This window comes from Cibotium barometz, chromosome 45 (assembly GCF_041138505.1).
Source record: "Cibotium barometz isolate CiBa-2024 chromosome 45, ASM4113850v1, whole genome shotgun sequence".
In the NCBI taxonomy this organism is placed as follows: Eukaryota; Viridiplantae; Streptophyta; class Polypodiopsida; order Cyatheales; family Cibotiaceae; genus Cibotium; species Cibotium barometz.
In genome coordinates, this window is record NC_141090.1 from 11,737,133 (window position 1) to 11,758,836 (window position 21,704).

General features: G+C 40.1%; 1 protein-coding gene across 1 annotated transcript; it reads left to right on the forward strand.

Annotated features, from left to right (window-relative positions):
* The first annotated feature begins 9,759 nt into the window (after window positions 1-9,759).
* On the forward strand, window positions 9,760-17,766 carry ORG1 (OBP3-responsive protein 1). The gene is made up of 15 exons (XM_086783045.1): window positions 9,760-10,150; window positions 12,904-13,275; window positions 13,417-13,460; window positions 13,713-13,791; window positions 13,912-14,025; window positions 14,136-14,318; window positions 15,077-15,163; window positions 15,275-15,387; window positions 15,466-15,553; window positions 15,664-15,744; window positions 15,828-15,904; window positions 16,024-16,159; window positions 16,269-16,331; window positions 16,621-16,698; window positions 16,818-17,766. The coding sequence occupies exons 2-15, from the start codon at window positions 12,907-12,909 to the stop codon at window positions 17,394-17,396; spliced, it is 2,091 nt and encodes a 696-aa protein (XP_086639171.1). The 5' UTR covers window positions 9,760-10,150; window positions 12,904-12,906; the 3' UTR covers window positions 17,397-17,766.
* Window positions 17,767-21,704: the final 3,938 nt, after the last annotated feature.

The window sequence follows — 21,704 nt, forward strand, 5'->3', positions numbered from 1 at the left end:
TCAAGAAATGAAGCAATGAGCCTCCATTGGAGTGATTTTTTGATCAACAAGGGTAAAGGATGAGGCCAATATTGCCATTATGATGAATCATCAAGCTTATGATAGGAAATAGCCCTTTCTTGATGAAAATCAATGGAAAAAGCATGAAAATCAGCCCATATATGGAATCGCACCAATGTGTCCAAGCCTTGAAAATGGAGAAGATTAGGTAGATGTAGTTGTAGAAAGACCATTTTCTTCATTGCTATGCACCATAAGACTTTATTTCCACCAATATGCCATTCTTGTGATTAAATGAAGCTCATAGGTGCAATAAATTTTGTGATTAAATGAAGCTCATAGGTGCAATAAATTTTGTCGCTAGCTTCTAGGGATATTTGTGTTGGAATTAGGGTTGCAGAAAAGCACACAAAGCTTGGAGAAGAAGAAGCAAGAATGCACTTAACACACAGTGTATTAGATTGTGTCAATGTACAAAGATAAGTTAGCCCTAGAATAATGGGCATATATACAAGCCGGGGGAAAAAACCTCCTAACCCCGACGGTCCTAAGTGTGTTCACACACATCACTGCCTATATATATGGCAACAAATCCCCCTGGGAGTGATGGTGTGAATGAGAGCTGGCACTCATGTATAGGGAAGTGCCATGCTCGAAGTAGATCAATCCACAAAGGGGAGCAAGCCCAAAGCTTTGCGGTTCGGAAAGCTTCAAACTTCTCACAAGGAAGCGCCTTTGTGAAAAGATCGGCGAGGTTGTCCTGTGTTGGCACATATGCCAAGCTGATCTCTCCTGCTGAGAGTCTCTCCTTGACATATGCCAAGCTGATCTCTCCTGCTGAGAGTCTCTCCTTCACATAGTGATAATCACCTCAATGTGCTTTGTGCGAGCATGAAAAACTGGGTTTCTCGCAACTGCCAATGCGCTCTGACTGTCAGTGTAGATAGAGGTGGCAGACTCCTGTCCAACACCCAAGTCAGCCACATAAGCTGTCTGAGCCACACACAGTCAACCGTAGCTGTGAAAGCTGCCCTGTACTCAGCTTCACAACTAGAAGTGGCCACAGTAGGTTGCTTCTTGCTCAACCAAGATATGCATGAGCTACCGAGCATGAAACAAAAACCACTTGTGGACACTCTTGTGTCATAGCAACCATCCCAATCTGAGTCCGAAAAAGCATGTAAATCTGGCGGCAACGATCCCCCCTTGGGATAAAACAGCCCAAGATGTATGGTGCCACTCAAGTAGGGAAAGATGCGTTTAACTGCCTTCCAATGCTGAGACCCTGGGCTATGCATAAACTTGCTCACTTGTGAGACTATACACTGAATGTCCGGCCTCGTAATGCATACATAAATGAGGCAACCGATAGAGTGTGACATCAAAGTGATCTCCAGCATCATGAAGACTCAACTTCAAACGTGTCTCCATTGGAGTAGCAATAGGCTTGCAGTCTTCAAGGCCAAATCTCTGCCGCAAACAATGTCTCAATATACTTTGTCTGACACAAAGAAATACCTCCATCACACTGCTTAAATTGTATCCCCAAATAATGATGCAAATGCCCCAAATCTGATATCTCAAAAGAGGCATTCAAACCAGCCTTAAAATCAGCAATATGACTCTCATTTGGTCCTGTGAGCATGTCATCGACATAGAGAGCAATGATTAGATGTACATCATCCACACGTTTAATATACAAAGTGCTTTCTGTTGGACTATTCTGAAAACCATGTGCAGTCAAATATGCATGTATCTTTTCATACCAAGCTCGTGGAGCTTGCTTTAAACCATATAAAGCCTTTTTCAACCTGCACACTTTGTTTTCCTACCCTCTTTGAACAAAACCACGAGGCTGCGATACATACACCTCCTCATGCAAATCTCCATTCAAGAACGCAGTCTTTATGTCCATTTGATGTACATTCCAACCATTATGAGCTGCCAATGCACAAATGCTATGAATGGTAGTCATACGACAAGTGGGAGCAAAGGTCTCATCAAAATCAATGCCCTTTTCTTGAGCATAACCCTTTGCAACAAGTCTAGCCTTATAGCGAGATCAACACTGCCATCTGGCTTTCGTTTCAACTTAAAAACCCACTTACATCCAATGTACCATTCTTCATTATAGCATCATATTCACTTTGTATTACAGCCAACCAATTTTCTGATTTTTGTGCCTCATCAAATGAAAGAGGTTCTTCCTCTTCACACATACTAGACACAGCCAAAGCGTAACAATCTGATGCATAAGAGGCATGCTGAAAACCTGAACGAGTACGACTAGACATAGGTGCATCAATTTTACTATCACGCAAGGTTTGCACTAGCCATTTAGGCATACCTCTAGCCTGCTCATTTTCAGCCCTATCCTCATAAATTACATCCTCCTTGTAAATCTGCATCAGAAATAGGCTGATCTATGATGTCGTTTGAAATCTGCATAGGCTGAATATTTGTCTCATTAGGACTTACATTTGAATTCCCACCTGTAAACAGAGGCAACAACGTATCAAATACATCACGTGAGCTCAGACCTGTCTCTTTTGGTACATGATAACAAAGGCTACACATCATCTTCCACACAAAAACATCATCTCGACTAATCAAGGTACGCTTTGATTGCGGATGATACAATCTGAAACCCTTGCTCTCAGCACTGTAACCAACAAGACAGCCTTATCATCCAATTTTCTACGTTGTTGCACAGGCACTAAAGCATAGGCCAAGCAACCAAAGACACGTAAGTGACCAATAGGCTTCCTGCCGTGCCAAGCTTCGTATGGAGTAACAGACTGCAAGGCTTAGTGGGACACCTGTTGAGTACATATGCAGCACACATGACAACCTCAAGCCAAAATGCATATGGCAAAGCTTGGCTCTTGACCATACATCGTGCCATCTCCATAAGTGACCTGTTTTTCCTCTCAGCAACACCATTTTGCTGAGGGGTATACGGCATTGTACATTGGTGTTTTATCCCATGACTAGCTAGAAATGCATCAAACTCTTTAGACATGTACTCCCCCCCTCGATCAGAACGGAGGGTGCCCACAGTACAATTGGATACATTTTTAGCCATAAGCAAAAATTGTTTGAAGCACAAAAACACTTCGGACTTTGCCTTCAGTGGATATACCCATGCATGCCTTGAGTAATCATCAATGAAAGTCACGAAGTACAAGTGTTTACCAAATGACGGAGTTTGCATAGGCCCACATACATCACTATGTACAAGTTGCAATTTGCAAGTGGCCTGCACAGAACCATCCTTTGGAAACACAGAACGCTGCATTTTTTCCAAAATACAGCCTTCACAAACATGTTTCAATGGTGCCTCAAGAGGGGGCAATGAAGCAACCATATCAAATTTCTGCAAACGCAGCAAGCTAGCAAAGTTCAGATGACCAAAACGAGCATGCCATAGTTTTGCATCTGAAACTGCCTTTTCATCAGAAACTGCATTTTCATCAGAAACTGCATTTGCTGAATCTTCCACACACTTGTCACTCATAAGAATTGAGCCTATACAGCCTACGAAACAAGGTGCCAGATGCAATAATCGTATCACCAGAAGTCAAATCATGAACAGTACATCTGTCATCCACAAATTTGCTACAAGTCCAAGTCTAGCAAGCGCAGAGACATACAATAGATTCTTCTTTATCTCTGGCACATACAAGGTATCTGAAAGTGTGAAAGCGCTGCCATTTGTAGCAGTAAGCGTAACTTTACCAATGTCCTTCACTGGGTAAGAAGCATTATTGGCACATGTGACAGTATTCCCATTAGAGACAGCCTCAAGACAAGTGAACATATCACGATGCGAGGTAATGTGCTTTGTAGCACCACTGTCAAAATACCATACATCAGAGTCAACAGAAACTGCCAAACATGCATCATGTACAGATGGGTCATACTGGCAATACACACTAAACACCCATTCTGTATCCTACACAACATTTGCAGAATCTGCATTTGTAGAAGCATTCGCTATTGTGACTGCATTTGACTCTTTCTTCTTTGCCTCTTTAGCCTTTAGCTTAGGGCAATTCTTAATGACATGATCAATTGCCTTACAATAGTTGTACCTGATCTTTTTCTTGCCTTTATCAAAGAGCCTTCTCAAACCTATTGTTGCTACCTGTGGAAGGAGAAGAAGTTGCAGACCTACTAATAGGAGAAGAAACAGTGGAAGGGGCTACCTTACCACTTCTTCTCTGCTGGGCAGCACAACAAATGCCTGATCAATTGCACACTGCCTAGCCCTATTTTGCCTGGACTGCGCTTCTTGCAAGAGCTTATTGACTAAAGTATCATACTTGACAACATCAGGTCTGTCCTCATCAGTAACAAGTCTCTACGTGGAAGTAAAAGCCTGATATAACTCAGGTAAAGCATCAAGAACAGTCTGCACAAGAGAATGATCAGGAATAATCTCACCTGTAGAAATCAACTATTCCTTGAGATCTTTAATCTCAACAAGAAAAACATTCATGTCATCATCTTCCTGCATAATCTTCGATTCTAGCTCTTTACGCACGACCTGCATACAAACCAGCTAGAATATCCCAAGCTTGTTTTGCTGTTTTAGCTGAATGAATATGTGGAGTGATGTTACGTTTGACAGAAAGTGCAATCAAGGCATGAGCCTGCACATCTTTACCATCCCGATTCCCAACGAGCTTGTTCAGCAGTGGGTAAAACAGCAGCAGCAACAATAGAGCTGCTAGAACCTGCAACATCCTCAACAGATCCTACATCCACAGAACCTGGACGTATATCCATACCCTGCACAATGTTTCACACTCCTTTTGCAACCAAAACATGCTACATCATGTATGCCCAAAGTGGGTAGTTGCTGTCTCTATCCAATTTGTCATCAGCACAACAGCAGCAAGACAACATGCGAAATACATCATTGCTATTATCAGCCATGCCACTGACTGAAACTGATGCAAAAGCTACCTGTAATGAAGCAAAGACTGAACAGAAAACAACTCGTGCTATGTAGCACGGTCCACAATAGAATACTTATACCTGTTTTGCAGAAAACTGCACTATCGAAATTTCTGCACAAATTGACGAAAACACCTGTACAAAACTTGTAATGCAAAAACGGAGCCCGAAGCGACCTCAGATGCAATTTCTGAGAACACAAAGCCGTATGGGCTTATCTGCAGAGTAAACGGACCTGCAACAACAAGCGCTCGTGAAAGCTCACCTCAATCGGAGAACGTGAGTCGGCGGAGGGTGCTAGCGGCGTAGCCCTGGGAGCCGATGCTTGCTCTAATACCAATTGTTGGAATTAGGGTTGCAGAAAAGCACACAAAGCTTGGAGAAGAAGAAGCAAGAATGCACAGAACACACAGTGTATTAGATTGTGTCAATGTACAAAGATAAGTTAGCCCTAGAATAATGGGCGTATATACAAGCTGGGGAAAAAAACCTCCTAAAGAGGGATAAAGTGCCCCGGCGGTCCAAAGTGTACATCACTGCCTATATATATGGCAACAATTTGGAGCTTGAAATGGCCATCATCTTGTGCTTACCATGGCTAGAAATGCCCCAAAATGCGTGAGCAAGTGGCCAAGAAAAATTCTTTTTACAAGAGTTTTGCTTCCATAGAGGCTAGGGTTTGCAAAAATTTGCATGAAAAAAGGTGCACAAAAATTACAACAATTTTTGATAAAAGGGAAAATGCCAACATTAAGCTCGAACTCATCCCATATGGTCAGTTTTGCTCCCAAATTGGCCAAGAAAATTCTCAAAATACATTTTATCAAGATTCTTGGCAAAATTAGGAAAATCAAAAAATTAATCAAAATGGATCAAAGACAAAAGCTTTGATACCACTGAAAAAAAGCTACATCTAGGCTAATGTAGATGTAGCTTTCTTTTAGCACCATGAGTAGCAATTTGAGATACATGTGCACCTTGAGTGGCAATTTGAGATACATGTGCACCTTGAGTGTCTCTTTGAGATCCTTGTCATTCCCCTAGAGAACACATTCTCGCCCATGGTCTCTATAGTATTATAGATTACATTTTATTTAAGTCTTTGGCATTATACCTATGAGCTCATTCCCATCCTTGATGAAGTAAGTGGTGGAGTGCTAGATATTTCTTTTACAATTATCACATTATTATTTAGGTAGGCTTATAATCATAGCTTATAAGTGGTGGAGTGGTTGACATTTCTCAATAAAATTCTACTACCATCACAATATTATTTATACAAACTTATAATCATAGCTTATAAGTGGTCGATATTTCTCAATAATATTCAAGCTTTCAAAATTCTACTACTATCACATTATTATTTACAAAGACTTATAACCATAGCTTATAATCATAGCTTATAATCATAGCACACAATCTTCCTAATGTATCACCGAATAAAATAGGTGTTCTAACAGAATAAAGAACATGGTCTATATGTTTATCAAATTTCAAGAAGGTTGTTTTTTTCTAAGTTTGAATTACATCTACACTTTTTCTAGCTATTTATGCATAAACATGATCTCTCTCCTTGCACCTAAAATATACTTTCTTGGTTACAAGAACATAAACAATGCTTATAGAACATGGTGTGTCTACTAATGACATAGTCAGACTACCTAAATGAAAAGTTTTATAAGGTTTGCAATGATTACAAATAAGATATTTTTTGAGATACCATTTTTTCTCTCATCCATACTCTCTTGAATATAATTTATTTTTATTGACTTTGCACATGTGTACATATACACCATTGAATTTTAATATATACACCATTTGTACATATAGACCATTGAATTTTAATCTATAAATGTTTGACACATATTTAATATTGCATTGAGAATAATTAAACAATGTCAATCTTAATGGATATATCAAAAACATCTTTTTATTAAAAGGCTAGAGTTATCATATTATTCTTATCTTTTAGAAATTTTTGTCTTCATCGAGAAAAATCTTAGAAAGAACCATACAATATCTTTGGATGGATATATCAAGATTATCTTAAAGGCTAGAGTTATCATATTACATCTTATCTTTTAGACATTTTTGTCTTTATAGACAAATCTAAGAAATTATTGTTTATTCAAACAACATTTGGAGCTTTGTTGTTTAAATTAAAAAAATTCATAGTTTTACAAGAAATAAGGATGCTTTCAAAATATGCATAATATCCATGGGTGACCCGTATTTATTAATACATTCGTATTCATCATGTGGTTAGGGAAAGATACTAGTTTGTGTGTGGGCCTTGTGTACTTTCTTTATGGGATGATTTATTGAGTAGATTAGATTATATAACATGTTTGGTTGGCAGAAGGGTTATTTAATTAGCATAACTTTTATAGTAAATTATACAATCATCATCTTCACAAAAGTTAGCGATGCTTATGAGAGAGAGAGAGAGAGAGAGAGAGAGAGAGAGAGAGAGAGAGAGAGAGAGAGAGAGAGAGAGAGAGAGAAGGCAATGGTTTTTATTTTCTTTGGGGGGGCTGTGTGTGTTCATGATAGAGTGATTTTGGGGCTTATCATTATGATTTTGCTAAGGGTTTGTTTAGAGAGCGATCTATTCCATAGAGGATGGTTCTTGCTCTTATCATTGGTGGTCACAAAGATCCTCTCATGAAGAGTTTTAAAGCTCCCAAAAAACTTACTGTCCTAAGGAGAGGGATCTCTTTATGCATTCATAGAGAGCTCTATGCATGGGTAGAGCTCTCTATGCATGTATAGGACTCTCTATGAGCATCCATAAAGATCTCTATGCATGGATAGAGAGCTGCTTATGAATGCACATACCTCATAGAGAGCTAGCTATGCATTGGCTAGCCTATGCATTGGCTAGTGCCTATGCCTATGCCTATGCATAGGCATAAGCACTAGCCTATACATAATTAGCTCTCTATGTATACATAAGACTCTCTATGAGCTCTATGCATGCATAGAGCTCTCTTTGTATGGATATAGAGCTTATAGAGACCTAGCTATGCATAGGCTAACGCTTATGCCTAGGTCTTTGCATAAGGGATTGCAAAGAGGCTTCCATTCCATCACTGTTAAACTTCTACAAGATTGGAAATCATGTTATTCACTTATTAATAAAGGGATGCTTGCATGACACTTTGAAAATGATCACATGGAGACCCCCTCACACACTCGCTTCCATAAAATGTGGCATTTAGATCTCTTGATTGGAGAGAGTGAAGTTGTCCATCTCTTGTCTAGGTAAGAGTGACCGTTTAAGTCATTCAACTTCTTGAGCATGAGTTTGCATCCTACTCAGCTCTTCATCAAACAATGTGTAGTAATCTCCATTAGATAGGTAGTTTTTATTGTGTGTGAATGGCCATTTCTTTGTTTTCTTATGGAGGCAAGATGGACACCCAATGCACATCTTATCTTTTTTATTGTGTGTGTGTGTGTGTGTGTAAAGGGGCACTTCTTTGTTTTCTTGTGGAGGCAAGATGTACACACACTGCTCTCTCTCACATGCATGAACATGATAAAGAGATTTCTTCTCTCTTGCTAATATAGGGAAAGAAGGTTTGAGGCTTAAAAACAAAAGGTTAATAGCCATTTCATTATATATGAATCTAATAATAAAATAACAATTTGCAAAAGGGTGTCCTTCCATTGTGTAGTGTTTTTATTGTAAACTGATAGAAACATTAAATTCTAATTAAAGCATACCTATACCAAGTCTAAAATTTCCAAAAATAAAAATTACAGAACAAACCTTCATCTTTGCTTTTCTCAATGAGAGACTTCTATTGGTGAACAATAACTATACAATAAATGCTAATAAAAATATATCTCACACCAAATCTAAACTAGTAAAACAGTTCCTAAATGAAAAAGAGTTAAACATTCTTACACCGAAAGATCGCTTGATCATTGACCACAAGAGCTTAGACTGTCCCAACAAAAAAAAAACACTTCCCACATTAAAAGTAGGACTAAAAATTGATAGCACCCGATATGGAGTACTCTTCTACCTTCTCTCTCTCTCTCTCTCTCTCACACACACACACAGACACACTCTTCTACCTTCTCTTGAGTACTCTTCCACTTTCTCTCTTTCTCTCACACACACACACACACACACACACACACTCTCTCTCTCTCTCTCTCTCTCTCTCTCTCTCTCTCAATTTGAAAATTAGAGAGAGAGAGAGAGAGAGTCTCACAAAAAATTGATAGCACTAGATGCTCTTCTACCTTCTCTCTCTCTCTCTCTCTCACACACACACACACACACACATTCTCTCTCTCTCTCTCTCTCTCTCTATCAATTTTTGTGAGACACACACTCTCTCTCTCAATTTGAAAATTTGAGAGAGAGAGAGAGAGAGAGAGAGAGAGTCTCACAACAATTGATATAGCAAGAGGGATAAATTTCAAGTACTCTAGCACCCGAGATATGTCTCGAGTACTCTTCTACCTTCTCTCTCTCTCTCACACACACACACACACACTCTCTCACAACAATTGATAGTAGGAGAGAGATGTTTCGAGTACTCTTCTACCTTCTTTCTCTCTCTCTCTCTCTCTCTCACACACACACACACACATTCTCTCTCTCTCTCTCTCTCGTACTCTTCTACCTTCTCTCTCTCACTCTCTCTCTCTCTCACACACACACACACATTCTCTCTCTCTCTCTCTCTCTTCTACCTTCTCTCTCTCGCTCTCTCTCTCTCACACACACACACGCGCACACACACACACACACACTCTTTCTCTCTCTAATTTTCACTTGTGTGCGCCTAAGGTCTTTTTGAAGACCTAGTGGGAACAATAATGCCAAATGCAATGCAGGGCGCTTGGTCCACGCTGTCCACGCGCTGCTGCCAGCGTGGCCGATACTGTCCAAGGGGGTGTTGCCATGCCAGATGCGTGGAGCGTGCAAGGCTCCCCTGCACACGTGTGCGCCGGGGCGCCCCTTACGCAACCACAAGCTGAGACAGAATCAAGGCTCCTATAATTTTCAATCAATTGACTCTGATTTTCTTTCACACACACACAAAGTGAGTGTGACAGAAGCTGCTCCGGGCTTTGATTTCGCTTCGATCTGCGCGTTGCCGGAATCCGACGGCACCACAGCATACTCTTGCCGGAATCGCCAGGTTTTTCTGCCGGAGTCATCAAGGTACATGAATTCAATGAGCTCTAGTTGTTTTCAAGCTTTCTTGAGCGCCGTACATTTCTTAATCGAAGACTATGCATCTTATTATGATTTAATCTACTATACATCACCCATTTAATATGCATGTATGCATGCATGCATGCATGTATCTATGTTTGGATGTATGTCAACGAACACCCGTTCAACATTGCTGTACATCATGTGCACATCCATAGGCTTGTGGATCAACACTATGTTGTGTCAAGATGAAGCATAGGTTTGATTTTCGACACAGAACATAGCATCCCACGTAGCATCTGACGCGTTATGGGCTGTATAAAGAAAAAACAGTAGCTAAGATTCTCATCAGAAAGTAAAGAGCTGCTGAATATGAACCAATACTAATTCATGGCAAGAGCTCAGCTGCTAATGTGCGCTGCACATTTCGGCTGGCATTGCAAAGCACATTAGATGAACTGCAAATTTGGGTGCCTTTGATTTTTGTATTAGTATAAAAGGAAGTTCTATGTGGTCCAATCATCTCAAGCATGATGATTGGTCGTGTGCATGTGTGTGCGCGTGTTAATGTACATTGTATGTTCTGTGTGAAGACTCTAGACTGTCACCAATGAAAAGTTTTTATAGCTAATATATATTGTTTCAAGATTCAAGCGAGCATCTCAGCATGTGGATGGAAATTGCAGTCATGTCCAAGACATGATTTTATTGTCAACAAGGAGGGGGGAAGCCAGCTATTTTGCCCAAGAAGAGCATGCCCTAAACTTGATCAAGTTTTATCACTGCGGTTAATTGAAAGTGCATACAGTAACCCTAGTAAGAAAGTTCTTGAGAGTAGTATGAAATCCTCGAAAGACTATAATGAGGCCTTTCATTCAGTTCAGCTCCATAGCCAGCATGCCTAGCATCAAAAGTGCTAACTTAAAGGAACCATAAAGAGTAGCATTTACTACCTTTTCTTTTCATGGTAAATGATGTTCACACACACAGCTGCTCTCTTTCTTTGAGTGTGCTCCTGTGCAGGCGGTGCTTGTGCACTACCAGTGGTTCGTCCTGCTTCTGGCCTGCCACTGGCAAGCAGCCTTTGAACGCTTATTTTCAAAGTTAGCTCGACAGTCTCAGCCACAGCTTGCACCTCGAAGCTTCACAATCATGTTCCGAGAAAGCCTCTTTTTCCTCAGTAAACTGGCTTCCTTTGCTTATTTAGTGAGTGCAATGTATTTATATTGTATTTATTTAGTGAGTGCAATGTATTTATATTGTAATAGGCACTATTGCATCCAATGGCTGCAGCCATGTATTTATTTAGTGAGTGCAATTTATTGTATTTATATTGTAATATTGTAATAGGCACTATTGCATCCAATGGCTGCAGCCATGTATTTATTTAGTGAGTGCAATGTATTTATATTGTATTTATATTGTAATAGGCACTGTTGCATCCAATGGCTGCAGCCATGTATTTATTTAGTGAGTGCAATGTATTTATATTGTAATAGGCACTATTACAATGTATTTATTTAGTGAGTGCAATGTATTTATTTAGTGAGTGCAATGTATTTATATTGTAATAGGCACTATTGCATCCAATGGCTGCAGCCATTGGGGTCTGAATTCAGGCACATGCCTAGAGATAGTGATAGGCACTATTGCATCCAATGGCTGCAGCCATTGGCGTCTGAATTCAGGCACATGCCTAGAGATAGTGATAGGCACTATTGCATCCAATGGCTGCAGCCATTGGCTGAATTCAGGCACATGCCTAGAGATTCAAACTCCTCACCAGCTAGGCTACACGGCAAGGGACAATAAGACACCGCTTTTGTTTAAATGTGTGTAGCCTTTTGTGCTCAGTTTTATCAGAAGATTTTGTTTTAATAGTTATTTCCCTTAGGATGGCAATTGTGTGAGGAAAGCTGTTATAGTTGACGTGAGATTGAAAGGGGATGACTATTATCAAGGCTTCGCTTGATCATGGCTCTACATTTTAATGTCATGATTGGAGAGAAGTGAGTGTATACTCAGTCAGACAGTTTGCTGCCTGTATTAGCAAACATGCAGATGTCTTTGTCCAAGTTGCGGCCAGCTGGTTTATATCCATGCTCTATATCTAAAGCAGTGCAATTGGCCATCCAGCTACTGTGTGTGTGTATGTGTGTGCGTGTTCTCTTTTGTGCTAGTCTTCATCATAGCTGAGTCTGCCCTTCACCTCCAGAGAAGTGTTAAAAACTCAGCTTGGTGGTTTATGTATGAAGATTTGTCCACTTATGTGGATATATGCTTAAGCCTTATTCATCATGAACTTGCACTTACTCTTGGGCGTTGCTGATGTGCGTGGGAATGTCATAGCACATAGTCTATCTATGCATGGATTTGAAACTTTGTGAGTAGAATCTCACTGCACTTCGTTTTTGTTTTGCACTTTGTTTTTGTCAAGTTCGAGAAATAATCTGAACTTTCTGTTGGTATATATTTCTACCCAATGCTATTGATCCTTTTGTGTCAAACAAATAATGTCTATTCACCTGCTTAACTGTTGCCTCCTTCCAAGCTTTCTACCTTATATTCAGCATATTTTGGTTCTCCATTTTCCCATGACCACATTTCCGAGCTGTTTTTTCAGATGTAATAGCTATCAGCCCCGTTCGTTTAAATGAACTAGAAGGTCATGTTCGTTTGCGATTGCATGGCAGCTGACAAAGTCTCTTCAGATTGTGATATTGATTTTTATTCCAAATGATTCTTGTTTGTTTTTGCAGGTCATGGCAAGTAGCACAGCAATAAATTTGAGGTCAAAATCAGATCTGAGCAATGTGTTATCATGCTCCACTCGCTGCCACACTTCTCACAGGTTGCAGGCTTTGGAAGTTCAACTAGGTTTTGTAGCAGCTTTTCCTTCACAGTTTTCATTCCGGCCTAGAAAAGACAAAGCACATAAGCCAAGTCACAGAGAAAAGCTCATTTACTGTTCTCAGACCAAGATGGTGGAATATGAACCAAATGAGAGGTCAGGAGTATCTGACACAGGCAATCTGAACTTGTTTGAAAAACTTGCCCCCCTACCTCTCGTGGAGTTTAAGATGTCTGATTTTGAGCTTTGCACGAATGTCAGCGTTGGTCTTGCCGGAAGGGTATCACATTTTATTCATATTTCTGGCTCTTAAATCTGGTGTTTGATGGCTAATTGAATCTTTTTTTAAAGCTTGCTCACTGCTAAGGTCTTTGATTATACCCTTCCATAACAAGGTTCCGTTCGGTTGGTATGGTAACAGGGAGATGAAGTGGTTTATGAAGCGATTGTACGAAATCCTAACAGGTGTGTAAAAGTTCAAGTCTATTTTGGTTCAGTATAGACTGTGTATATCTTCTTGCAGTCCTTTATTATATATGCATGACGAGAGTATATGTATGGGTATACTAGTAAGTCCTCCTATAACAACCGGATAGACAAGTCTTATGTATGGGTATGCATGTATGTATGATATGAATGAATATGCATGTCAAATATGCGCGCGCGTGTGTGTTCAAAGGCACTTGTTCTAAATTGTTGGTATATCTTTTTTTGCAGTCCTTTAAAAGGTTCAAAGGTGGTCCTTCGTCAACTTGCTGGTCCTCGTGCACAACGGTGGCGGAAGCATGCTCTGCAGGTCCATCAGCTAGCAAGATATATAAGCCAACGAGCGAATTGGAACAGATATTGAAATTGCTGGCTTGAATTGCTGGTAGCTTGTCCATATTTTAATAAAAGTTATTAGACTTGTGTGCAGGTAATTACAAAATTGGTTAGGCAGGCAGTATTGTATCAATCGTATGCCACACAAATATATGGATACATTTTACCTTGTGGAGTGGATAAGAACGCGTTGACCCTTGTACATGGTGTAAGTGAATTGCAGTTTATGCATGTTTCTCAAAGGCATGTTTAGATGTTTCTAGTGACATTATGCCTGATAAGGATGTATTAGCAATTTTTTTTTAAAATGTTTTACAGTGCTATGACAACTACTCTCTTCACCACTGGCTGCTTTGTGAGGACTGGCTCCCTACATTAGAATCGCATTTAGCTCTGGATGAAGAATGTGCTCGAAGGGTTGGTGATGACAGAATTGGGGGCCCTGCTGTATCTCGTCAGCTGCGGCTCATCCAGATTTTGATGAGAGATCTTCTTATCGGGGTTCGTGATATAAGAGCATTCTTTTGTGCCAATTCTTTCATACATACATGAATACATTCAGGCATGCATGCATGCATTCATACAGACACATGCATACATATGTACAGGGGCATGCATGCATGTGTACCCATACCCGTACATTCATACGTACATGACATGTGCTCAAAGGGTTGGCGATGACAGAATTGGGGGCCCTGCCATATCTCATCAGCTGCGGCTCATCCAGATTTTGATGAGAGAGCTTCTTATCGGGGGTTAGTGATATAAGAGCATTCTTTTGTGCCAATTCTTTCATACATACATGAATACATTCAGGCATGCATGCATGCATTCATACACAGACATGTGCGTACATCTGTACAGGGGCATGCATGCATGTGTACCCATACCCATACATTCATACGTACATGACACGTGCTCGAAGGGTTGGGGATGACAGAATTGGGGGCCCTGCCGTATCTCGTCAGCTGTGGCTCATCCAGATTTTGATGAGAGAGCTTCTTATCGGGGTTCGTAATATAAGAGCATTCTTTTGTGCCATTTCTTTCATACATACATGAATACATTCAGGCATGCATGCATGCATTCATACACATACACATGCATACATATATACAGGGGTATGCATGCATGTGTACCCATACCCGTACATCCATACATACATGACATGTATTATGTATGGAGGCACTGAGTTCAGGAAAGAAGTTTTCATCAGCATGTTATAAGGCATCCTAATTTTACACCAATTTTTTTGGCAGGTCAACTACCTGCACAGTCATGGTTTTGCTCACACTGAGCTGCGGCTTCAGAATGTGCAAATCAGTCAGGCTGATCGGCATATCAAGGTGGATCATTTAGTATATGCCGCTAATTCCCATTCCATTTTTTAAAACTTAAGTGGAGCTAATGAGCATTTTTGATCCAAGTGGTTCTTATACTGGTGCTTTGTATTATAGGTAGGATTACTTGGAAATGCCTCCCATTTTGAGGTCAGCCCTGAAAACAAACCCATCAAAACAGCAGGAAAGCAAGTGAATAGGCGGCAGTTGATGATTGCATATGACATCAGGTATTAGTATAGGTCATCCTTCAGCTCTATTATATTTGGTCTGATGATGAATGGATTCTCAAGTTTTCTTTAACACAGGTGTGTGGGCATTATGATGGCAAGGATGGTCTTGAGGGAGCTTATGGATCCTTCTGTCTTTGAACGTTTCAAAGCTTTTTTGAACAAGGTTCAATGATAGCCTTACCTTTTCTGAAAGCTAGAAACTGTAGTTTCATAAATGTTTGTATAGAGTAGTGTTAGGAACCTTACCTTTTTCAGGTTTCACATGAACATCAGGGTAATGATCCAGCCGGATTACGGGAGTTTCTGGTGCCAATACTGAGTCAAAACTCTCCAGTAGACAACACGGGCTTGCAGGTAACAGATCTTTCCAAAGAATGAAGAGTGGTACTATGAGGGTGAGTGAAACAGCTTGCATTTTGATCCCTTTGTAATGGCAGATACTGGACCGAAATAGAGGAGCAGGCTGGAATCTACTTTCTTTGATGCTGGCTTCAAAACCTTCAGATCGCATAAGGTATTTTAACGTCTTGTTTCCTAGGGAAGGCATTCTGGCTGCTCATTTGAAGAAACAATCAAGATCATAATCAACCCAAATGCCAGTGTTCTTGAGCTAGCTATTGCATGCATTGGCAGTTGCACAGAGGCTCTGAGGCACCGATTTTTATGTGGTCCAAAGTGGCGTGTTGAATCATCCATCAAAATGACTCGATGGAGCATCGGTTCCACTGCTGTTCGAATCGTAGAGGAGTACATTTATGGGGCACAACAGGTTTCAGAAAACTTTCTTTAATTATACCTGCGGCTGCTCAATTCCAATTCCAGCTTGCCTTGTTTTTATGTATATTCAGCTTGTTGATTAGTTGACTTGTTGGAAACAGCGCAGTAGGTTAGCCCAACTTATTCACGTCTTGGAGCTGTTGAATCCCAACACAAGCCCAGAGGTATGATTCACATAGATCTCTCATGCACGCATGCATGGGTGCATGCACATGTGCACACCATACATACATACATCATAATCTGTACGTATGTATGTATCTCTGTGTGTGTGTGTGTGTGTGTGTGTGTGTGTATGCATGTTGTACGTACATATGTGCCATAGACACACACCTACACACACGTATGCACTCATGCATGCAGGCATGCGCATGATGAATGGGCGCACATGTGTGTATGTGTAAATACATATTGATGAATGCTGTGACCAAATCTTTTCTGGTTTTTATTCAGAGCTGGTTAGAGTTACTGCCAGGAAGCTGGCGGCTGCTATATCATACAGGAAGGCAGATCGGACTTACACGGAGACAGGTAATGCATTCACCTGTTATATTGTGATGACGTTGTATGCGGGTTTCAAATGAAGGATCCAATCCTATGCTAAACAGTTTTCAGTAAAAGTTGATGGGATGATGAACCAATTTATGCAGGCCTCTCCAGCAGTTTTGATAGGTGATGTGTTCCATAGTTTTAGTCTTTTGGATGGAAGACTGTCAATGACTTCAAGTGTTAAGTTCTCTGCTATGATTGACAAGGGGGATTGGGCGCTAGATAAAAGTGGCACACGGGGAAAATTTGAAGTGATTTCTACCAACGTGAGTGTAAAAAAAGGTGTAAGGAGTTATACAACAGAGCTCCTAACTGAAGCTGAGGATGCAGAGGATACTTCAGCTAGGTTAATGGAAGGCTTTTACAATCAGATAAAGAATAGAGGCTTTGACTATCCCAGAGAAGGCAAATTTCACCAATCAATATCTGCAGCAGGGCCACCAACTCTACCCGTTGTTAGATTAGATGTAGAAGCCATTGACATGACCATGGAACTTGGCTATGTCGGTGAAGATTCTTCTTACCCCATGAGGTCACTTCAAGAAGTTCGCATACAGATTCCACCGGAGTCCTTTGATATATCAAAGATTGTATGTGGCACATACATTGATGCTCGCTTGCTAGTACTCAGAGGAGTGTCGGGGGCGGCTCTACTCTTTGTACGATCAGCAGTAAGCTGATAAAAATGCCATGTTGGGGAGGTGTAAGGCCCTCTACATGGTTACTCATCTGTAAGGAAAAATATATGTGCGTAACAGAGATTGGTAGCATGATTCTTTGTTGTAAATAACCAGGTTGTTCTCCTATTCTTTTACAAGGGCGATGTACTTTCAGCCTTTGATTTTTTTTCCCTGAAGCCACACCTGTTGTAGATTGTTTGTGCTTTCCCATTGCAGATTGAAAATTCGGGAATCTTAGTTGAAAATAGTGTGCTCCAAGATTGTATTTTATGAAGGACGTTCCTTCCTTTCCTGAGAGATCAAGGAACAGGTAGTTTGAGAGGCATCTGTAATTTGCTGATTAATGCTGTGTAATCATAATGTTTTTTCAATCTTATATAGATAATAATTAGCTTTGAACATGCAACACCTTGATTGTATGGAAATAGGGGTTACGTACAAGTAACATGTGGAAGCTAATAGACGAGGAGTATACTTTGATAAATATCTTTCATGAATATCACAATGTAGAGAATGTAAGAGTGCAGAGAGAGAGAGAGAGAGAGCGAGAGAGAGAGAGAGAGAGAGAGGAGATAAATACACAAGGATTGGGTGAGATACCTTCACTTGGCTGAGATAGCCCCCCTTCATCTACACTTTCCACCTTGCCTTTAGCTCCTTCTTGGCTGCCTATGCTCTTGGACTTCAGCACTTGCAAAGAATATGAGATGATCTACGCAAAAGGCTGACCATTGCTTAGGCTCCACGCTTGTTAGTCAATGCATCACTTTCACACATGTGAGCCCTAGGCAACCTTGCTGTTGGAAAACAGGGTTTTATAGGCCTCTATTAAGGCTATCCAAATCGCCATGGGCTGGCCTATGAGTAGCCCCAATAGCCATGGGCTCTTTGGGGGCATTTGGATAGGTTGTACATGGTTTTCCATGAGACAGTCTTCTACAAAGCCTATCCTTTGTCCTAGACTAGTACCCGTGATTCTAGTTGGAAGCCTAGCAAATGCCTGGTACAACTTTACATCATTTCAGAGGGTTACAGACGTGTGGGACATGCGCTAACTTCATGTGTGGGACATCCACACCTGACCATGACTCTCTATAGTGGATCCTTGGATATCTTGGACATCTGTGGGAGGAGGGAGGTCCAGCATAGTGTTGCTTCAACCAAGCATTATGAAACATATCAGGCATGGTCCAATTGGAGGCTAACTTCAACTTCTTGGACACCTCGTTGATATAGGACAAGGTATTGAAACTCCGAAACGACAACTTCGGGTATTGCTTGCCCACTTGTTTCAACCTTTGTTTCATAATCCTGAGATATACCCAAATCCCCTTTCGAGAATTTCACATCCCTTGTGTCCTTGTCGACCTGCTGAGAAAAGGCCTCCTTTGCTTTGGTCAACCTATCTTTCACAGATTCCAAAATGTCCTGGTAGGACCTCGTCAATCGATTAGTGTTAGGCACTAGAGACGATGTCATGGTCGATAACGATTGAAACCTTCTTCCATGTCAATAGTCGAAGAAAAAGAGTCATTCAAAATAGCTTGAACCAAATGGTTCCCATTTAGCTTACTGATCATGGACATAACACTTCAACACGTCGAATGCCAAATGATTCTCTGTACTAGTGAGATCCATCCGCCTAGATTGAATGCAGGAAACTGTGCCTTTCTTGCTAGATGTATCGGCAATTGGGTTGGCCTTATCTATCATGCCACTGAATTGCTAGAAGATCTGGCTCTAGCAATGCTACCGGTCACCCCATTGCGCACTTGGCATCATCTAAATCTAGCACCATGCCCAATGTGATTAGTGCAAACCTTAAAGTTCAACGTGCTGAGGTGTTATGTCCATGATTAACAAGGTAAGTGGGAACAATTTTTGCCTTTGGTTTAAGCACCCATATAAGAAATGTTTCCAAATTTTTAGGGCCTAGATCCGTCAAGGAGCATAGACCGAGTAATTCTTCTTTGACATGTAAGCAATTGGATGACCATTATGTTGTAACACAGCTCCAATGGCCATGTTACTTACATTGGTGATTACCTAGAATGGATCATCCCATGAGGGAAAGTGCTAAATAAGGGGCCTTTGCTAAAGCAACCTCAAGGTCCTTGAAAGTCCATAGTCCACATGGAGTCATGTGGATGCTTACGGGTTTAACACCCTTGAGCAAATCTATGAGATCTGTTAAGAGATTAGAGAGTTTGTCGATGTAGGTGGAATATTCTTGGCAAATTCCCACAGATGATTGTACATTGTACATTGTTTCTAGAATCTCTCAATTCAAGCTTTATATGGCTTTGGCGAGATTTAATATGATGCCCTCGGCATTAATAATATATCCAAGGTAATGAACCTTGAACAAATAAAACTCCAATTTCTTTTCATTGACATAAAGCTCATTACTTTCCAGCAATTTATTACTTTTTTGACATCAATATCGTGTTGCTTAACTGTAGTTGAAAATACTAGTCTGTCATCCAAGAAAATAAAGGCACACTTTTCAACAAGTCTTTGAACAAGCTTTGAGTAGAGAACTCCTTGCGAGACTTGTAGTTGTCTAACAAATTTCCTGTTTATGGGAGAGACCATGGGAGAAGCAAAGAAATGTATGTAAATCTACCTCCCATTTGCATCTAGATCCTACTCATGTGCATGGTAACGGAACTTTGCATGCTACTCTAAAGAGTCCTACAACTCAGCCCTAACGGTGCATAACGCATATGAGATCCACTCGGCATCCCTTTGTAAAGCACACAATCTATGCTTAATGTCTCTCTCTAGATCTCTTGCCTCTTGGATAGGGCCACACTGTGACAATATTGGATAAGCCTGAGTTAGGGGGAGATAAAATTCTAGAGGAAGAGGTAGATAGAAACCTCAATAGCAGTATAGAAGTGGCATTGAGTGTCACTATTATGGTAAGATTGGACATATGGCCAAGGAATTTTATAAGAAAAAAAATTATTTGTAAGGTAGCAAAATTCAGCATGGTAACTAACCATTCTCTAGCAATATAGGTCATGGGAATGAAGATCATTTGTTTGCACACAAAGCATGTGATGGGCACTATGATTTCACATAGCAAAGGAGATGATACTTTGTACATGGATTCTAGTGCATCAAATCATAAGGCATGTTATGGTGAATGGTTTGATAGGAAGTTGCTCACACAAACACAGGGATATGTGGTAACCGTTGTTAATTAGGAGATGATATGCAACATCACATCACTCATGTTGGTAGTTGTGCCATTAAAGATACATGAGACTGCTAAAGACAATATCAATGTATTGTATGTGCCATCAATCACTAAGAACCTTGTATCCATAGGTCAAATGGTTGACAAGGATTGCAAGTAAGGTTCAATGAGTATGGTTTTTTTGTTGAGGACTTCAAGAATGGTTGTAAGTTATTTTCTTTTAAATACAAAATAACAAGATACTCACACACACACATATATATATATATACACATATATGATGTGATGTGGCTAAAGGCCTAAACTTTTAAGCTTGTGGAAAGCTTAATTATAGTTAAACGTTTTTCAGTAGCTCATAAGATCGATAGCGTCATTGGATAAGGAAAGAAGAGAGATGAAGAGTTACACACAAGCCTCTCTTTTTATTTCATATGCGTCACCTCCATAGCATGAGGAAAACCTGTATAAGCTCTGATCGTACAAAGATGGTCTAAGCAAGATTTTGTTATATAGGAGTGTTGCACCATTTTCCCTATTTGAAACAAACCCATTTCAAGGAGAAACTTTAGACTTAAATAATTTAAACTTAAAAGCTTTATTAATATATCTTGTGTCCAAAGCTTAGCTCTAAGCTAACCAAAGGGTCTACATAAGAATTTCCTCCTCTTTTACATAAATCCTTTGAAAAGGACTTGTACCCCTCATGGTTGAGGTTTGACAGAGGCTTGATGGCTTTAAGCTATTATCATTCTGTTTTTGAAATAAATCAAATCAAAGTTTACAAGGGAATATACATACCTTGAATTTTTGAATTACTTCAAAAAATATGTTTTTGATTCAAAACCTTGAAGAGATATCCTTTGTACTTACCAAATCTCTAATACCACTGAAACAGAAATCTTTTCTCCAAGCATTTGCATAGCTTACAATCCAAATAAACAAGGGCATACACATGAAATTAACACACTATAGCATAACATAAGAAAAAGAAGAAAATACTTGTCAATACAAAAAACAAGGGCATTGGGTGTAATCTTCTCCCGACATGTGTGGCTTCTTCTCCCATATGCGGGATTTATGTCGTATTCATATTTTTAGCCCTT